Source organism: Glycine soja, chromosome 3 (genome assembly GCF_004193775.1).
Source record: "Glycine soja cultivar W05 chromosome 3, ASM419377v2, whole genome shotgun sequence".
In the NCBI taxonomy this organism is placed as follows: domain Eukaryota; kingdom Viridiplantae; phylum Streptophyta; class Magnoliopsida; order Fabales; family Fabaceae; genus Glycine; species Glycine soja.
Window position 1 is genome coordinate 18,854,686 of NC_041004.1, and position 19,048 is coordinate 18,873,733.

General features: G+C 33.6%; 1 protein-coding gene across 3 annotated transcripts; it reads left to right on the forward strand.

Annotated features, from left to right (window-relative positions):
- The first annotated feature begins 13,602 nt into the window (after positions 1-13,602).
- On the forward strand, positions 13,603-18,374 carry LOC114406247. 3 transcript variants are annotated; one of them, XM_028368895.1, is made up of 3 exons: positions 13,603-13,825; positions 14,923-17,623; positions 17,722-18,374. In XM_028368895.1, the coding sequence occupies exons 2-3, from the start codon at positions 15,023-15,025 to the stop codon at positions 18,001-18,003; spliced, it is 2,883 nt and encodes a 960-aa protein (XP_028224696.1). In that variant the 5' UTR covers positions 13,603-13,825; positions 14,923-15,022; the 3' UTR covers positions 18,004-18,374. The 3 variants fall into 3 exon arrangements, with proteins under 3 accessions (XP_028224696.1, XP_028224698.1, XP_028224697.1); XM_028368897.1 differs by lacking the exon at positions 13,603-13,825 and adding an exon at positions 14,226-14,437; XM_028368896.1 differs by lacking the exon at positions 13,603-13,825 and adding an exon at positions 14,526-14,639.
- The last annotated feature ends 674 nt before the right edge of the window (positions 18,375-19,048 follow it).

Sequence of the window (19,048 nt, forward strand, 5' to 3'; positions counted from 1 at the left end):
GTAATTAAAATGGTGACAAAAAGGGTTAAGAAATAGGAGAAAATGATGACACATCAGTCACTTTGCAATCCTTCATACACAGGGGCATGTGCTTCCTGAAAAGACTCTTGTCCAAGGTCACGAATCATATCCTCCAAGCAATCTCCCATTTCTACATCAAACGGTTTAGATTAGGGCTTACCCTACATGTCTATCATTTCACCATGCCATATCCATGTCGTATAATTCCTCTTAATTCAATCACACAACAGATGTTCCCGTATGTCATCCAGTATTTGTCTTCTACCATTCAAACAATTGATGCAAGGGCAATAATATTTTCCATCTTCATCTGGTTGACCTCTTTCTGTAGCAAATTGTAAGAACTGCTCGACGCCTTCCTCATATCTGGGCTGATGTGACTTTCATTCATCCAACTTCAATCCATCTAAGTTATAACTCTGTCATACTTGGTGAGTTGTCCGATGCATGAAAATCACACTTTTTTGTTATAGGTGTGGCCCTATCCCATTCAGGAAGACCGTCTTTTATGGTAGTTTCGTACGTCAAGGTTAATCCTATTTTGTTATATTTGACAAAATTTTGGCAGCATTTCGCATTTGATCTCCAAGTACACGACATGAAATCGATGAAATTAATTTCTCGATAATCAAGTATGCACTCAAAGAACAACTAGAAATGCATTGTACCGAAATTTCATCAAATTAAACAAAATAATGTTAACCTTAACGCATGAATCTACCATAAAAATATCAGTCTCCCCAAACTGTCCAAACAAACAATTCAAGATTGAATACAATGATTAATGCAAACTGTCCGCAAGAATCATTGCATTCAGTCTCAAACGGGAATCTAAGGTTCACTCATAATGAACACAATTTGTATATCATATATCAATTGTCTTTAATGACAGAAATATCAACAACAACAACACAAATCTATAAGACGCAATTATTTATTGAAGTTGTTTTTGTAAAAATTTCAATGGATCTCAACAAGTAATAATCAATAGCTATAAAAACAAGGAATTTTATTTGTCATATGGTACTATAAATACTAATAAAAAAAAAAGAGTTTCTCCCTAAAACGTAACCTCTAAATAAAAGGTAGGTTTAGATACTTGAGTGTGTGAATCAGAAGCACAGACATCGAACAGGAAGATCGTGTCTAATTTGCAGTTTTTACATAAGCAGAAACCACATTTATGGCAGCTGGTACATTACATTTATTTCAATGTCAAGACCACTACAGAACTGCACGTGTACACAACTTTGGTTTAACCAATTCCACCTAGTTTTAACAGTTTTAATGTCGTACTCTACAATGTCAAAAGAAGCAACATACACTATGGTTGCTTCTATTCCTAGCTGCATTGTTGTTAAATACAAACGAGCATAAACTTATGCTCATAAATTGCTCACAGATTTGGTCTAAGCGAAAATATTTCTTATACACTCAAATGGGTAAGTTACCTTGCCATAAACTACCATGATGTTCTTACATATCAAGTGGGTAAGTTACCTTGCCATTAGATACAAAGGCTCGAGAATTTTGGTTTTAGAAACATTGAAAACAATTTGTTTTGGTTCTTTGGATAGTGAAGAAAATTACGAGGATTTTCTAGATAATATAAATGTAAACATTTAGTAGGCGGTAAGTTGATCTCTTTGTTATTCTGTTGGTTTATTCTTCTAGTTTATGATAAGTCTAGTTTTTCTTGTCTCTGCAGTATCAGACATTGAATGAATCTCCTATTGGACATAACCAGTCCCCTAAAGTTACCTCAGAAGTTGTGGCCATCGCTGAAGATATTAATGACATGTAATTTATCAGTGCACAATCAGTTGAAGTCACCTCACATACAACAGACCTTGGATGTGATGGTTTATTGGAGGAAGATGAAAATGGAGCAAAGCAAAGGATAGTATAATTAAGGATGTAGATGTAATTGATGGATTGAGGAATATGTCAGAAAATCTATGTGCAGTGGTTGTGAATGTAAGTGACAAGTTTAGATTGTCTCTTAACTGCAAAATTTCTATAAACTTACAGGATGGGAGAAGGCTGAAAATGAAGGGACGGGTTTAAAGAAGCAAGTCCAGGCACTGACTCTTAGAAATTCAACACTTGAAGATAGAGTCACCCATCTAGACAGTGCACTTAAGGAGTGTGTTAGGCAGGTAAGACAAACAAGGTGTTTATAACCTGGAAAATAAGGTATTATGGTTCCAAGTCTCTATGTTGATTTCTATTTTTTTTTCTTTCTTCGAATGAAGGCTGATTAATTTTGCCTAATGCTGATATGAATTGTTTATGTACTATGTCAGTAGTATATTGCTCTAATTCATATTGATTTATGTAGTCATTTGGACCAAGATCATTCAACATTAGGGTTTACTTGCTTATCATCCAGAATAGTATATATCTAATACATGATGTTTCTATTAATAATATAGCTTATCAGTCACACTAAAAGAATAGAACAGCATTGCTAGTTACCTCAAACTTGAAGAGTGCAATTGATGAATGAACAGCCCTGAAGAAAGCAAACCACCAAGGTAGAGGGAGAGGTACTCCCTACGCCTTGCAACTAAATCTGCCGCTGAGAAGCAACCAAAAGCCAAAGAAGAGAAAATAAATATTAGAACTTGGCATCAACATAGATATACTTGCCTGAGAGGTAATTTGCTGAATTAAAGGAATAGTACTGCCAGTAATTATAATGTCATTGACATACCCAAGGAGATATACAGGGCAAATTGACCAAACTAGGTTATTATAGAATAACAAAACTTGAAACTTTTGGAAAAATCGGTGGTTAAATCTTAAATCCTATTTTTCACCTACTTAGATTCGTTTTTTGGAAAAATTGGTTGACCAAATCCCCTTCTGGAAATGCCCAGGCATTCCTCTTTCAATTTCGAGCATTTTGACATATTATAGGCCTCAAACGGACATTCCTATCAAAAGTTATAACCATTTGAAGTTTACTTGCACAAACCCTAACTAAAGTAAGATAGTCTGAAGCATGGGGGTTAACTATGGAGTACAGGGGTGGTGAAAAATAGCCATATAGGGTTTAACTTAACAAAACTCATTTCAAGAAATTGCAGAGAAGGAATTACCTGACTAAAACTGCAGTTTTGAATGCTGAAGTCGGACTCCAACGGACCCCAGCGATCACGAACCCCGACGACGGTCACGAACCCCAGCGACGATGATGGTGTGGAGGAGACCACAGTGACAGGTCTTCACGGTGAGGGAGAAATAGGCTTTTGTTTCATTTCTGAGACTGAGCTGGCGCGCGGGGGGAGAACCTTCTGGGTTTTAATTTATCTATAACCCAACATCGGTTTTATAAAGAAAATCGATGTTAACATCAATTGGTTAACATCGGTTTTTTAAAAGAACGATGTTAACCAGTTGATGTTAACATCAGTTTTTCAATAACCGATGTTAACCAATTGATGTTAACATCGGTTTTTAAAAAACCGATGTTAACTAACTCGACTTATTTACAAAAATATCACCATGTTTTTCTTAACATCGGTTTTTTGAAAAATCGATGTTAATCTTGCGATGTTAAATCTATATTTTGTAGTAGTTGTAAAACGTGTGGGGCAGGTGAGGCATCCAAGTGGTTTGACTCTATGTTATAATGGAGAGTTGGAGTGGGAGACAAATTCAAGTTTTGGGAGGATACATGGAACAGGAACAGTCCTTAGCGATCAAATTCCCAAGAATTTATCTTAATGCCTAAAATAAAGATCAAGTTATTGGTAATTTGGGGGAGTGGGTACAAGGTGAATGGAGTTGGAAGTTACTTTGGAGGAGAGAGTGATTTGTATGGGAAATGTAGTTGGTTGATAGATTTTATGAGGAGATAAGAGGGGTGAGGATTCATAGGGAGGAGGAGGATGTGTGGTCATGAAGGGAGAGCCTTACTAGAGATCACGGATGGATTCAGAAACATAAAGAAGGGTTGGATTTTTTTTTCTTCCTTTATAATTGTTTATATGTCTAACTTTTAGTAAATAATAATTTAAAAAAGTTATTATTTTTACACATAAAATTAAAATTAATTTTTATATTAAATGATGATAACCTTAATTATTATTATTATTATAACAACAAACACACAATTAATTTTACATTAGTTATCACTTTAATCATTGCAATAAAATAACAAACACAATAAATTTTATGTAATTTTATACTAATAAACATTAACCATTATTATAATAACAACATACAAAATTAATGTGTGTGTGTGTGTGAAAGTTATCTCGAGTCCTTGCTCACCCCTTCTAAATCGGTTCCTAGTGGGAGATTATACAGTGAGAGAAACATACATAGTACTACATGCGTGTGCATTTAAAAATGAGTGTGATGAGGTTTTTAAAGACAATTGGAGGATCAAAACACCACAAAAAAAAAAACGGAGGATGTTTAGAAATAGATTCACCATGAAGGATATTTAGAAATAGATTCCCCATTGGAGAAAACTTGAGAAGGAGAAATCTGTTGAATGATGATACCCACTTTGCATGAAGGAGAAAAGTCCATCTCGCATGTATTGAAGGATAAAATTTTAAGTTGCAGAGGCCAACCTCAACTTCATACACAGGGTCATATCTAAATGTTTAAGGCCTTGGCGGCTATATTTAAAGACTAATTTAATATAATTTGTCAAATCTCATTTTATTTTTTAACGACCGATTACAAAATTGCTAATGAAAGTTATATAATTAAGTATTTCTAAACTTTTACTATCAATAATATATAGAAAAAAAAGCATTCAATTTATCTTTTAACATAGTTAATATTAAACAAAAAATGAGTAGTTATAATTTTACAAAATCACTTTCAACAATAACAATAATTACAAGTATTATCAATAACTCTTTAAAATACAATGTATTTGAAATTTTTTTTTTAAAATAATTAATATTTTTAGAAAAATATAAATTTCTTTTGTCTATACATCTTGCAATATCTTTATAATATTATATAAAAATCCAAATAAATAATTAATATATTTTTAAAAACATAACATTTTTTAGGCCTTAGATAATTTGAGGGCCTAAGAAAACTTCCTAAATGACCTTATTGCCACGACCCTATTCATACCCGAGAGGTAGCTTTGATGAAGACACTCGTAATAACCTTACGTGAAGATGGATATGATAATATGCTGAGGTATTTTTATAGCATGAGAGTGGGTGGTTACATAGTATTTATGATGCTGTCCTCTTATAAATATGGAGTAACCAATGCATTCTGGTGCTTTATATTTCAGTTACAATAATACTCATGTACAGTTATTTCTTTTGTAGAAACTCTTGGCATTTCTGATGCCTAGCCTTTTGATCAATACATAATTCTATTGCCGATAAAAAAAATTATTTTTGTTAGGCAGCAAATAATTACTTTTATTACATTAATTTATAACTTTATTTTATTAACTTTAAAAAAACTATATTCACATTTCAATCAAATATTTGATAAGTAAAATATTAACTATCCATAAGCCATTAATTATTAAGAATACTGCCCTTATTACAAAAATAGAGGATAATAATTAAAAAAAGTAGTAGCTGGTTGAATCAAAATTAGGTATGCTTCATGTTTAAATATTATCAAGTTGAATTACATTAGATCATAATTTAATAATAAATTGAAAGATTGATTTTAAAAAAAAAAATCATCAGCGTCCAAAACATGTTAGATATTTGATATAGTTGAACTATATATAAGACTACTAACATAAAATTTTCTTTCTAATTTGTTAACACAACTTGAGATAACACGGGTAGTTAATTTAATGTACTAAATTATTAATTAATTGAATTAATTAAATGATGACATGAGAATTTCGTTAATTAATCTCCAATTTAAAAACATAAGCTAAGAGCCTAAGAGTATTTTAAAGAATGCGATTTTGAAGAAAAACAATTAAAATATAATTTCCATTGAATAAATATATTCTTATTAAATAATTTATAGCATAAAAAATAATATATTAACATAGATGTTTAACGGTACTTTTCATTCTTCAAATTTCATGATTAAAAAAATGTCGTGATTTTATGACTTTACTAGTCAAATTTCAGTTGCGCGTGAATTGGATACCTAAATTTTCATCTCATTTATCATCAATTTTTTTTTAAAAGATGATTGTACCCCTTCGGTACCTTGGGTCGGACTTAAGTCGAGCAGGCTTTCTTGTCTTAGTCCCTTCGTACTTACACACCTAAGACTGTAAGACTATGTACCTCTTCGACCCCCTTAGTCGAACCTTTGCTTGATGCCCCCATTCGGCATCCAACCAATCATGAGCTTTTAGGCAATTGTCTTTCTTGTCGAGCACGTCATGAGACCCTTAGCCCATGCACAATCATAAACGCTTGCGATGCTTCCTAGATAATCTTTGTGTAATAGCTAGATGAGATACGATGAACCACCCCGGAAAGATCGGGTTTAGGGAGATATGCTAAACCTTAGATGAACCAAACGCAGGGCAAAATAGAAGTAGATTTCACTTCACACTAAATGTTTTTAGGCTAAAGGGATGTGCAGGATCATGATTTTAAAAGACTATTTTAAACAATTAGCCGATACATGATAATTTTCATGAAGATTTCATTGTCACAATCGGGATATCATGTCTATATTGTTGTATATATGCTTTGCCAATAAATTCAACACAATTGAAAAAACGATGATCTTGATATCCTGTTGCACCACAAAGAAAAAATTGATATCAAGAATTGGAGAAAAACCTAATAGCTTGATATTGGTTAGAGCATTGGAGAACAAAGAAACATGGTATTGATGGAACCCTGATTTGCGGATCCAATTTTTAGCATCAACAAACTGGGGAACCAATTTGGGGCTTTATGAAATTGGGGAAAAGAAAATGAAAAAGCGGAATTAGAAAAAGAGATGAAAAGAACAATGTCACAATCTTGGAAGATTGATAAGTTGAGAAAGATTCGCCATAAAGAATAGAATTCTTTGATAAGAATCTAAGGTTTCACAGAAGAACCAATAGAAGCATTCTTTAACTGTGTCTAATTTGGAAATTTCATCAAAATTGTCTACAAAGTATTTAAGGAGTCTATTTATAACTCTCACTAATAATCCTAAATTCGTCCCAAGTCCCAATAACTAATCTAATAATTAAAAGACTTTAAAATAATAATAATAAAGTTAGTAGCTCATTACAAGTCCAAAATAGGCCCAAAAATATAATTAAAAACAAAAATAAATCTTATTATAAAAGTTGACTAAAATAAATGAACTTCACTCATTCTTCTCTTCCCTCCGTGAGAGAATTTAGTCTCTTGCCAAGTTCTTCTTGAAATCTTTTACTCCTTGCTGCTCAAGTGATTGGTCCATCCATATTGAGCTCACCTAAGTCAAACTCTTCCTCCTTGGATAGTCCTCTATCATGCCCTCAAATTGATGTCAAAGGTACCTACATCACAAAGAGTCAAGTCAGTCACATTAAAAGTGTTGCTCCCACCATAGTCTAGTGGTAAAGCAATTTTATATGCATTATAGTTCATGCACTTTAAAACTTGAAAAGGACCATCTCCCTTTTCTTGAAATTTACATTTCCTTTAGGAAGTAAATCTATTCTTCCTCAAGTGAATCCAAATCCAATCACCCGGTTTGATAACCATTTTCTTTCTCCCCTTATTGGAATATCTAGCATATTGTTCAATCTTTTCTCAATATGTGCTTTCCCCTTCTCATGCAAACTCTTAACAAAATTGGCTTTAGAAAGCTCATCCCTATTCATCATAGCAGAAGTGTTAGGCAAAGGTAACAAATTAAGAGGGAACAATGGACTAGAACTATAAACTACCTCAAAAGAAGAATAAGTAGTAGAGTTTACTATCCTATTATAAGAAAATTCAGCATAGGGTAGGCATTCCTCCCAAGCTTTCAAATTCTTCCCTACCACGTACCTTAGAAGTTGAGATAGAGTTTGACTTACCATGATGACGGGGATAGCACATGGGCTCAAGATTTCTCTCACCCATCCTTTTTCCATCAAGCTCTCCACTTGCCTTTGGATCTCTTTTGTCTCTTCTAGATTGCTTTACTAGCTTATTTGGTAGGGAAGCTCCTGGAATGAGACCAATTTAGTGCTCTATCCCTCTCAAAGGAGGTAACCCATGAGGGGTGTCTTTGAGAAAGAAATCCCCAAACTCCTTCAATAATTCTTCCGCACCTATAGGCAAAGAACTAGCAATAGAAGACAAACAATAATCATGATGCATTAGTAAATACGTAGGTTGCCTAGCTAGCATCACTCTCTTCACCTTTTTTTCTCTCATGAACAAGCTTTGTATTTCTCTCTCAGAATTTTCATCTTTTTTTTCTTCAGTTTCACTCTTTTTTTTTATCTCCACTCTTTTCTTTCTTTTCTTTCCTTTCATGTTTCTCTCTCATTTCATCAATTTTTTTTCTCTTCTTTTCTCTCTTGTTCTCTTTTCACTCTTATTTTTATTTAATCCTCACAAACTTCACTTGGAGACAAAGGTTTAAGGGTAACCTTTTTCCTTTTATGTACAAATGAAAATTTGTTTGTGACACCATTGTGGACAACATCCCTATCATACTGCCAAGGCCTTCCATGTAAGAGATGGCTAACCTTCATAGGAACTACATCAAACAATATCTCATCAACATATTTTCCAATGGAGAAGCATATCAAAACCTGTCTATCTACAACTAGCTCCCCATTCTCACTCAACCATTGAAGTTTGTAAGGCCTAGGGTGAGGGGAAGTTTTCAAAGCAAGCTTTTCAATTAATCTTTGGCTAGCTACATTAGTGCAACTACCCCATCAATAATCAAAGAGCATATTTTCCCCATGACCATGCACCTAATATGAAAAATGTTCTCCCTTTGAGTTTCATCTCTATCCTTACACACACTCCCTATTAACCTCCTAACCATCAAAAGATCACCTTCCAAGGGCTATACATCATGTTCACTTTCACTCTCGCTAGAAGAACTGGAAGAGCTAGAAGATGATGCACTAGTGATATCCCTATTGCCCAACACGATCATAGTCCTTTTGTTAGGACATTGGGAGGCAATATGACCCTTTCCCAAACACTTAAAACATTTAATAGAACTCGCCTTTGAAGAAGTGAGAGTAGGGTTAGAATTATTTTTACCAAGGGCAGCACCTTTTTTATAATATTTGAATGAAGATCTTCCCTTCTTCTTGAATGTCTCCTTATGTTTCCAAGTTGAAGATCCTCCAAAGAGTCATAGTGGTGCAACTCTACAATGTCTTGGATCTCCCTATTGAGACCATGCAAAAACCTTGCCATGGTGGCCTCTTGAGACTCCTCAATTTGAGCCCTAATCAAGGAAATATCCATCTCTTTGTAATACTCATTCACACTCATATTTCCTTGAATTAGTCTTTGGAGCTTGTTGTGAAGGTCTCTCCCATAATAGGACAGCACAAATCTCTCTCTCAAAACTCTCTTCATGTCTTGCCAAGTATTAATCAAAGGCCTTCTCATCCTCTCAACATCACTCCTCACTTGATTCCACCACACTAAGGCATATCCCTCAAACTCCAGGGAGGCCAATTTGATCTTTTTTTTCTTCGTTGTAGTTGTAGCAAGCAAAGACTTGCTCAACCTTCATATCCCACTCAAGATACACTTCCGGATCACAAGTTCCTTTAAAATTAGGGATCTTTACCTTCACTCCCTCAATCCCTTCCTCCTTTGTCTACCTCCATATCTTCTATGATTTCTTCTCTCCCTATACCTCTCATTCCTCCATCCTCCCTTATCCTCTTCATACCCCTCATCTTCTCCATGAGAAGAATTAGATGATCTTACCATTCTTCTTCGCTCTATATTTTCAATCCTCACACTTAAAGCTTCACTACTCCGGTGTATTCTTCCCAAACTCTCCTCATTCTCCTTTCTCATTCTCTCCATCCTTTCTTCATTGTCATAACTCATTCTTCTCATTTGATCACCAAGTTTAATCATCTCTGTCATGAGCCTTGCAGTTTTTGGAGATGGTGGAGTAGCATATCCACTTATAGAAGTCATACCTACAAGAAAAGTTGGTGCACAAGTAAAAAATAGAATAGGACCTCACCACTCAACTTAGTGTTTCACTTAAGTTCACTCGTGTATCACTCTTTCAAGGTTTTTTTTCTTTTATAATATGCACTCTTTCCTTTTACCACTCTTGCTTCTTTTCAGTTCTTATGCAAAACCTTCAAGCTCAAAATCAAGAAATATTCAATGTGAAATATGTCACAAATCAAGACTCAACTCAATAAACCAAGAAAAGAAATACTCTAAGACAAAACTAAGGAATTTTAAAGACAAACAAAAATAATAAAAGGAATACTCAAAAAGAATGCCAAGGAAGACAAAATAAAAGACTCCAGAATGAAGAAAAGAATTGTCCAAGAATTGAACTATACTAGATGTAAATAACTTACAAGATAATTTTATTTTTTTTGAAATAGAAGTATGTAAAAACAAGAAAGACTCCGAATGCATTTTTTTGTGTTTTTTTTCTTCCTTTTTTTTTTATTTCTACACTTTTTATTTTATTTTGGCACACAATTCAAATTTGAATGCAAATATCTGATTGGAAAAATTCAAATCTAAACTGTAACAGAATTTTGCCTCCAAAATTGGATTTCTTTCTTCTTCTTTTTTACTTCTTTCTTTCCTTTTTTTTTGCACGAATTTTAATACTATATTTATAAAAAAAAAGATAAAATGTTATTGATACTAGATATAGTTCAGAAAAGAAAAATAGACTCAAAGAAATGAAACAAAGGAAGATGAAATAATGATATAGAGTTAAACAAAAAATTGACCGAACAAACAAGGATAGATAACACCTGATTTCAAGAACCAAAGCTCTAGTATCAATTGATGGAACCCTGATTTGCAGATCCAATTTTTAGCATCAACAAACTCGGAACCAATTTGAGACTCTATGAAATTGGGGAAAATAAAAGGAAAAAGCAGAATTAGAGGAGATGGAAAGAACAACGCCACAATCTTGGAAGATTGATAAGTTGAGGATGATTCGCCACGAAGAATAGAATTATTTGATAAGAACCTAAGGTTTCATACAAGAATCAAGAGAGACACTCTCTTAACTATCTAATATGAAAATTTCATCACTGTCAAGAAAGTGTTTAAGAAGTCTATTTATAACTCCTATTAATCATCTTAAATTAGGTCCAAGGTCCAATAACTAATCTAATAATTAAAAGACTTTAAAATAACATTAAAAAAGATAGCAACCCATTACAAGTCCAAAAATAGGCCCAAAAATATAATTAAAAACAATAATAAATCTTATTCTAAGAGTTGGATAAAATAAATGAGTTTTGTTTTTTCTTCTCTTTCCTCCATGAATTTAGTTCCTCGCCATGTTAGCTCACCCAAGTCAAACTTTTCCTTCTTGGATAGTCCTCTATCACATAGCAACAAAAAAAAAAACGAAAGTCAAAGGTTTGAACCATATTGTTTAATGAGTGTGGTATTTATATTTTCTACTAAAAAGTTTCATAAAATTCATTGAAATCTATTTTTTTATAAAAAAAATCATTAAAATTTAGATACTTTTAAATACCACAAAACTTTTTATAAGTTGAAAATAATTTAAGCGAACAATAATCGATATACATTTAGGGGATGTTTGTTAGGTGAAACTTTTAATTTTCTAAAAATTTTAATTTCTGATGTTTGATATCCATCTTAAAAAAATTAACATTCCTAGTAAAAGATATTTTTAAAGAATGTTTTTTAAACGGTTTCCACATAAACTTTAAAAACTTTTTCATAGGAAGATGTATAAATCTTACTTTTTTGAGTTTAATTTTTCTTTTATAACAAGAAAAATATTATATTACTATTGTTACATTAAAGTAAATAATAAAAATATTATATAATTCTTTGATTCCTAAGAATCTTATCTAAATATTTTCAATCACTAATCAAACGAATTTAATTCATTTCAAGAAAAAAAAAATTCAGGATTCATCATGATTCTCGTACATTATTTTTTTTTATTACCCCATAAGCTTAACATCAAATAGTATTCTAACATATAATTTTTTTAATTTAAAAATGAAAAAGTTGTCTTAGCTTCAATTTTCCCCTAACACATCCTAAAACCACATGCCAAACGTTGATTAGCACGTTGAAATTGGGATATCTCCGGATCGGCGTGCGATGCGACTTTCACTATTCGTGGCGCAACGATATCTCCGGATTGGCGTTCCCGCGAAATACGTTTGGTTTTTTCGTTCCCATTTACTCTCTTTATAGCAAAAGACAAAACCACTGAATTAAACACAAATTAAAATAAAAAAGACAAAACCACTAAACTGAAATTAAAATAAATAAAAGGCTAAACGCGCTCAGCATTCAGATATGGCAACACGTAAGAGGGCCCCATGTTCCCGAACTTCGGGATTCGTGACAGCGAAACAAGTCTTCCATTGTGGGTCCCACCTGTTTCTTTCTTTCCTTCTTTCCACCGTTTCCATTGAAAACGAAACGCTATCTGCTTCAGTCACTCACTTCACTCCCAGACACACTCCCACTCACTTAATTAAAGCCAGTTCATCTTCCTTTTATTTTTTTCCCCACTTAAATATTAAAAAAAAGTTTTACTTCATCCTCTAATTAGATATCCTTTTTTCTTTTTATATTATTGAGTTTGTTAAATTTTTTTAACAAGTAAAAATAAAAGCAGAGATAACAAAAATTTTATAACGACTCACCCTCATACTTAATTAATTATGTTATTATATATAATTGTGTTTGTTAAATGTTATAATGAGAAATTTATAAAGACATTAAAAATTTTATATTATCCACTAATAAAAAATCAATGATATATTATATTAATAATTATAAAAATAAACAAATCTATTATGTATGATTAATAATTATAAAAATCAATGATATTCTAGTTTTTAACCTACTGTTTCTAACAGTATATTATATATTATTAGTTAAAATTTTGTTATAAATTATAGAACTCATTAAATATGAAGTATAGTTCATATTTTTTTAAAAAAATTAATAAAAAAAATTGAATTTAAAAGCATTTATTAAAAAATTTGTTACAAACATTTATCTTAAATAATAATATAAAAAATGATTTCCATGTATAAACAATATAAAATCTTTTTGCAATATCATTTAAATAGAAATCAAATGATATATAAGTAAATTTTTTTATAAAATTTAATAAATTTTCCCTACATTATAATTTCTGATTGAATAATCATATAAAAACCTTTTATATCATTATAAACTATTTTCTCATAAGAAAGTAACGTTTATATTCTCAAACATATATGTTATTTATTTTTTGGTAACTGCCTTATAAATCATACTATTACATTAACAGTTACTACTAGTAACTAAACAGTGCATTAAAACCAAGTTTTTTTTCCCCTCTTTTTCTTTTCTCTGTAGTAACGTAATCGATGATTATTCCTTTTCTCTTTTCTCAGCGAAAGAAAAACGCGGCACGTTAATACAAAACCGAAAAATAAAAGAAAGAAAGAAGGAAAGAAAGGAGAGAAAAGAAAAACATATACGAAGATGAACGAAGAAGAAAGAACGAAATGATGAAAGAAACAACAACAGTGGCCTCATTGTAATTCTTTCCTTCGCTTCTAAACTACGTCCCTTTTCGTTTTCCCATTACGCTTTGGATCCTTCTCTCGATCATTGCAGCCACACCCACGTTTCTTTCCGTTTTTCTATTTCCTTTTCTTTTCTGGGTAAGATTTCATGTTCTTGTTTCCTCAGAAATTTTTTGGACTGCGTTGTTGAACTTTGATTATACATTTTGCATTTTGCATCTGTTTTTTTTTTCTTCTGTGTCTGACTCTGTTTTTCTTTTTTGTTAAAAAATAGCGAATTTGATCGTTATTTTTCTTTTTTTTTTTCCTTTTTGGAATGTGGATTTTGTTGCTCTTGATTTTCTACGAAGAGGGTATCGTGCAGTTTTTGTTCTTGTTACAATTTTCTTTTCTCTCAGCAGCCAAACAGAGCTTAATTAGCTTTGTATTAATTTTCTGATATTTTTAATTAATTTTTTTTTTGTTCTTTTTTCGGTTTTTGGATGGGGTTGGGTATTAGAAATTAGAAATCCGTCGTTTTCGTTATTAACGACTTTGTAGATATCACTGTCACAGTGTCGGATATGTCATTTTATGTTAAATTAATGGTGTGGATATGGTTCTTTGTATTTGGCTTGTGTCTCTGTTTCGGGTTACACGATGTGGGATTATGTGTAGTTAGCACCAAATTTAGAACAAAAATTATATACCTTTTTTTTATGGTAAATGGAATTTAGTCACTGTTGTCTCTGTTTTGGAACTGAGGAGTAGGTATACATCATCACTTTGTTCATTGAATTAGAAAGTTGATGGGTTTGAACAAGTCTATGTGCATTTTTATTTATTCAATGCATTCAATTGTTTCCCTTTCACGTGGTTTTTCTTCCATAATTCATTCTGATCAATGTCAAAATCTTGTTCCATTCTTTTCTTGATCAATGTTGCTATTTGTGTTTGGTGCCATGAAGAAATGGTATCCGCTTTAATTTCATCCGTTTGTTTCCTTTGTAGATCGTTTGATTGTTAATTGTGTCATGGCATGGCGTGAACCCTTCTTTTCACAAACCTTGTCTCATAACTTTCACACTGTCTGAGGCCCATTTTTATTATCATTATTTTACTTCTGTTGGGCTATATACTTCTTGATATTTAGATAATGCAAAGTTTTTGTGTTTGAGACTTTGATTTATAATCATTTGTACCTTATTTTTCAAACACTTGGTTAAACTGATGCAATTGTGAACATTTACTGACAGATAATTGCCAGAGCGAAGAGAAACTATTTTGCAGCAATTAGCATATGGGTGAAGAAGCATCTGACTGAAGTGTGAAGTTTGAGTGTATATATATTGTGCCATGCCGATCAATATACATCCAAGTAATGGATTTTTGAAGCCTGCTGAGGACATGGGATTTGGTTTGGAGTTCAGAAAGAGCAGCACAAAACAGCATAGCAGTTCAAAGACAGTGAAAGAAAGTTTGGTATTGCCCCATTCGAAACGAAGTTCGAAGGATGCTGATAAGTTGAAGCCAAAGAGTGATCTCAAACAGAAAGGCAAGATGGATGCAGAAGGGAAGATTCAGAACTCCGAAACTGTGAGGAGGAGGGCAACAGAAAGAGATGAACTTGTCAAGCACATGTCTAATTTGCCAGGCTATCTCCTGCGCACCGATAAAGTAGAAAACTTTCAAGAGAAAGCTTTTAATGTTGGCGTTCTAGACTGGTCTCGGCTTGAGAAGTGGAAGCACAAGCAGAAGCATATCCCAGTACTAGCTAGTAGTTTCACATCTCTCAATAGCAGTGAATTGTTATCAAGAACAGCTACCAAACCATCTACCAGTGTTGGTGGCAAGGAAAAACTTAGTGATAAGAAAAGTTTGCCTTCTTCAGGCATCATCAAGTCATCTTATAGGGAATCCCTTCCTGAAAGTGCCAAGCTTCCTTTTTACGATGTCAAACGATTTGAATCTTCCAAAAGTGTAACTAAGAGCATTGGAGATGAGAAGAGCTTGACACCCAGGGCGTTTGAGTCCTTTGGCAACAAAACTCACTTAGATATATCACTTGAAAAGAAGAGGAGGAATGGCTATAGTAAAAGAAGTTCACATGCCAAAAATTTTGAATCAAAGGCGAAACTCCATGGGATCTCATATCTTCCTAATGAAAATGGTAGGGACGATGGAGCTAAGCAGAACATGGAAGATTTGCAAGAGCATAAACACAAGAAAAAAGAGAGAAATCATAAGTCCAGCTCTGATATGGGACATCCATCAGTAAAATCAAAAGGCAAAGGGGCCTCATCCAGTTCTAAGAAAATGAGTTCCAGCTGTAGTGAAACCAGGAAAAAGGTGGATCAGCTGCAGGAATTGGATTTTGACGGTGGTCAGAAACATTGCCATAGCAAGCCAAGTAATATTGTGCTTCTTTGTCCCGGAGAAATTCCCCAGTCAAGTTCTTCAGAGGATTTTCAGCTTTCTGAATCAAGAACATCCTCGGTAGAAAATTTTTCGGAATCAACCAAAAGTAGTTTGTCATATGTTTCCCTTCCTGATGAGGATTACACAGCAGATGGATGTTCCGAAATCCCTCCATCAGGGCCACCGTGTTCTGCAGTTGAGTTTTCTTCTTCGGAAACAATGCAACACAGCATTAGTACTGATATGGGTGTAGACCATTCTTCTGTTGTGTCTAAGACACCATCTTCCATAATACATAAGATGTCTAGTCTGCAACCTGCAAGTGGTTGCTTTGAAAAGGATATGTTAGACTCTAAGCTGAGAGATCAGTATGCCTTCAGTAAGTTGAAGGAATCACTGGACCAGGAAACTGCTGAGCTGACAGCTCAGAAGGAAATGAATCCATCCCATAACCGTCGGTTTAGCTTCAGCTTAAGTCGAATTGGAAGAAGTTTCAGTTTCAAAGAGGGGCCCACGCTGCCACAATATAGTTCCGTGTATGTTAGTGCAAAGTCTGGTCCGGTGACGCCTCAATCTTCTGTTCGTTGGGATAATCCAAGCAAAGAGAAGGTTAATAGTCATATCAGAAACCGGTCCAGCCCCTTGCGGAGGTTGTTAGACCCTTTATTGAAGCACAAGGCATCAGATAAACACAATTCAGCTCAAAGCAGTCAGGCACTAGAGGGTGGAAGTGCAAATTCAAGCTTCAGGACTATTGGTGTCAATGAATCACTGCTGGCTGAAAAGAGCAAAGGATCATCAGTTCAAGGCCTCTTGCAGCTTACAATAAAAAATGGAGTGCCCTTGTTTAAATTTGTGCTCAACAATGAAAGAAAGATTTTTGCTGCTACCAGGAATAGTTTAGCATCACTCGAGAAGGGTGATTTAGGCAGCTGTTTTACATTCTACCTGGTTAATGAAATTAAGAAAAAGAGTGGTGGATGGATAAGCCATGGAAACAAAGAAAAAAGCTGTGGCTATGCCTACAATGTTATTGCTCAGATGAAGTTTTCTAGCTCTAAAATTGCCGAACCAACCAATCAGAACTCCAGTAGAAAGTGTATGGTTAAAGAATATGTTCTGGTGAGTGTTGAAATCGGCCAGACAGATCAAGGACCACCTAAGTTCATCCAGAGCGTGGAGCTGGCAGCTGTTGTTGTTGAGACCTCATGCGAAAAGACCACTGAAGGACTGCATGATGATAACAACATGCTGAAGAAAGGATGCTCAAAGTGCTTGACAGATGAAAGATGCTTGTGCAGTTCAGGAGAAAATGAAGCTTCTGATTGCACTACTGTTATACTTCCAGGTGGTGTACATGGTTCACCAAACAAAGGTGAACCTACACCTTTGATCTATCGATGGAAAACCGGGGGATCATGTGATTGCGGGGGTTGGGACATTGGTTGCAGACTGCTTGTGCTCTCCAACCAGAACCAGAATTCAAGTATTCCAAAGAGCTATAAACCTTATAATGATCGTTTTCAACTTTTTGTTAAGGTACAGCTTTATAGTTCTACATGAGGGGGTGCTTCTATACAATTATAAATATTGTGGACTTCTCATTTACATAGTATTATCCTTATCATTGCTTTCAGGAAGGAACTGAGAAAGACACATCACTTTTCACTTTGTTACCACTGAAGGATGGTTTCTACTCGGTTGAATTCGACTCAACAATCACTCATTTACAGGCATTTTTCATTTCAGTTGTGGCTTTAAGCTGCCAGAAACTACCAGGTTCCTTGGAAATGGGTAGCATGCATGAAGAGGTCCTTAACCTTAAGGAACCCAGTTCCATGAACAACAGAAAACTTCAGGGGAAAGCACCTTTAAAATATGCTCCAATACCTCCACTATCCCCTGTTGGCAGAGTTTAAGTTCACAAGAGGTTTACTTTTTTGTTGTTCATACTTCATAGTTATTATTACTATTAGCTTTTAAGATCATCAAGTAGCTAAGAAATAGCAAGTTAATGCAGTTCAATGCAATTGTGTCATGAATGTTACTCTTACACTTGATTTTTACACTTCTATTTTACACCTACCTTCTATGTGATAAAGGGATGGAGGTGGAAAAAGGAAAATGTGATTTTCCCCCCTCTTTCTTTTTACTGTAAAAGGTGATGTATAAAACGAAAGTGTAGAAAATCAAGTTTAGGAGTAACATTTTTGTTTCTCTTTATTTTCTTCTGTTTCCCTTTCATACATGCAATCCAGTATAGAAAATAAACAAAAGTTCATTGCAGAAACTGGGATGGTCGATGTATTATCGTAATCATTGTACAAAAGAAATCGCTGCAGCAACACCATCTTTTTAGAAAACGAAACCTCAATGAATAAATACCAGCAGGGACATCCTCTGCACTAGTTGAACTCATTAAAAAGGAAACTGAAACTATAAAATCAGAAATCCTTTTGGCAACTCACTGAACATTATTGACATGGGGATGATCAAGTATATGTTCCAGCTTAGTTACTAGTCTCAAGTTCGAGGCTGAGGATCAATACCAAAAAATGTGAACTCGCAAATTAGTCATTGAGAGTGACAAGATAACGTTTACTCAGCTTAAATATCTAAAATTAGTCATTCATTGTAAACATTTTATTTTTGGTCGATATATACTTAAAAAAATAAGAATACGAACTTAATACCATTTTCTGAAGTTCGGATTAACAGAGAATTTTAAATCTTAAGCCAAAATGCTCAACTCAGCTAATTTGTACATCTCTATTCATTGATTTTTTTTTTTTTTTGTATATTTTTAACAAGATATGCTATTGGATATGTCACACATAATAACAGATTCAACGGTATATGTTTTGTTTTTGTTTTTTTATAAACCACGAGTTAATATTTCGAATTGAATAAGTTTATGTATGAAACCGAATATTTTTACTTGAAATTAATTGGCAAAAAAGGCAC

What these genes read in the sequence shown, in the direction of transcription:
- LOC114406247 (XM_028368895.1), top strand. Translation starts at nt 15,023, where the DNA reads ATGCCGATCAATATACATCCAAGTAATGGATTTTTGAAGCCTGCTGAG. An exon ending in GTTTTCAACTTTTTGTTAAG is followed by an intron (nt 17,624 to 17,721) that starts GTACAGCTTTAT and finishes CATTGCTTTCAG; the next exon opens with GAAGGAACTGAGAAAGACAC.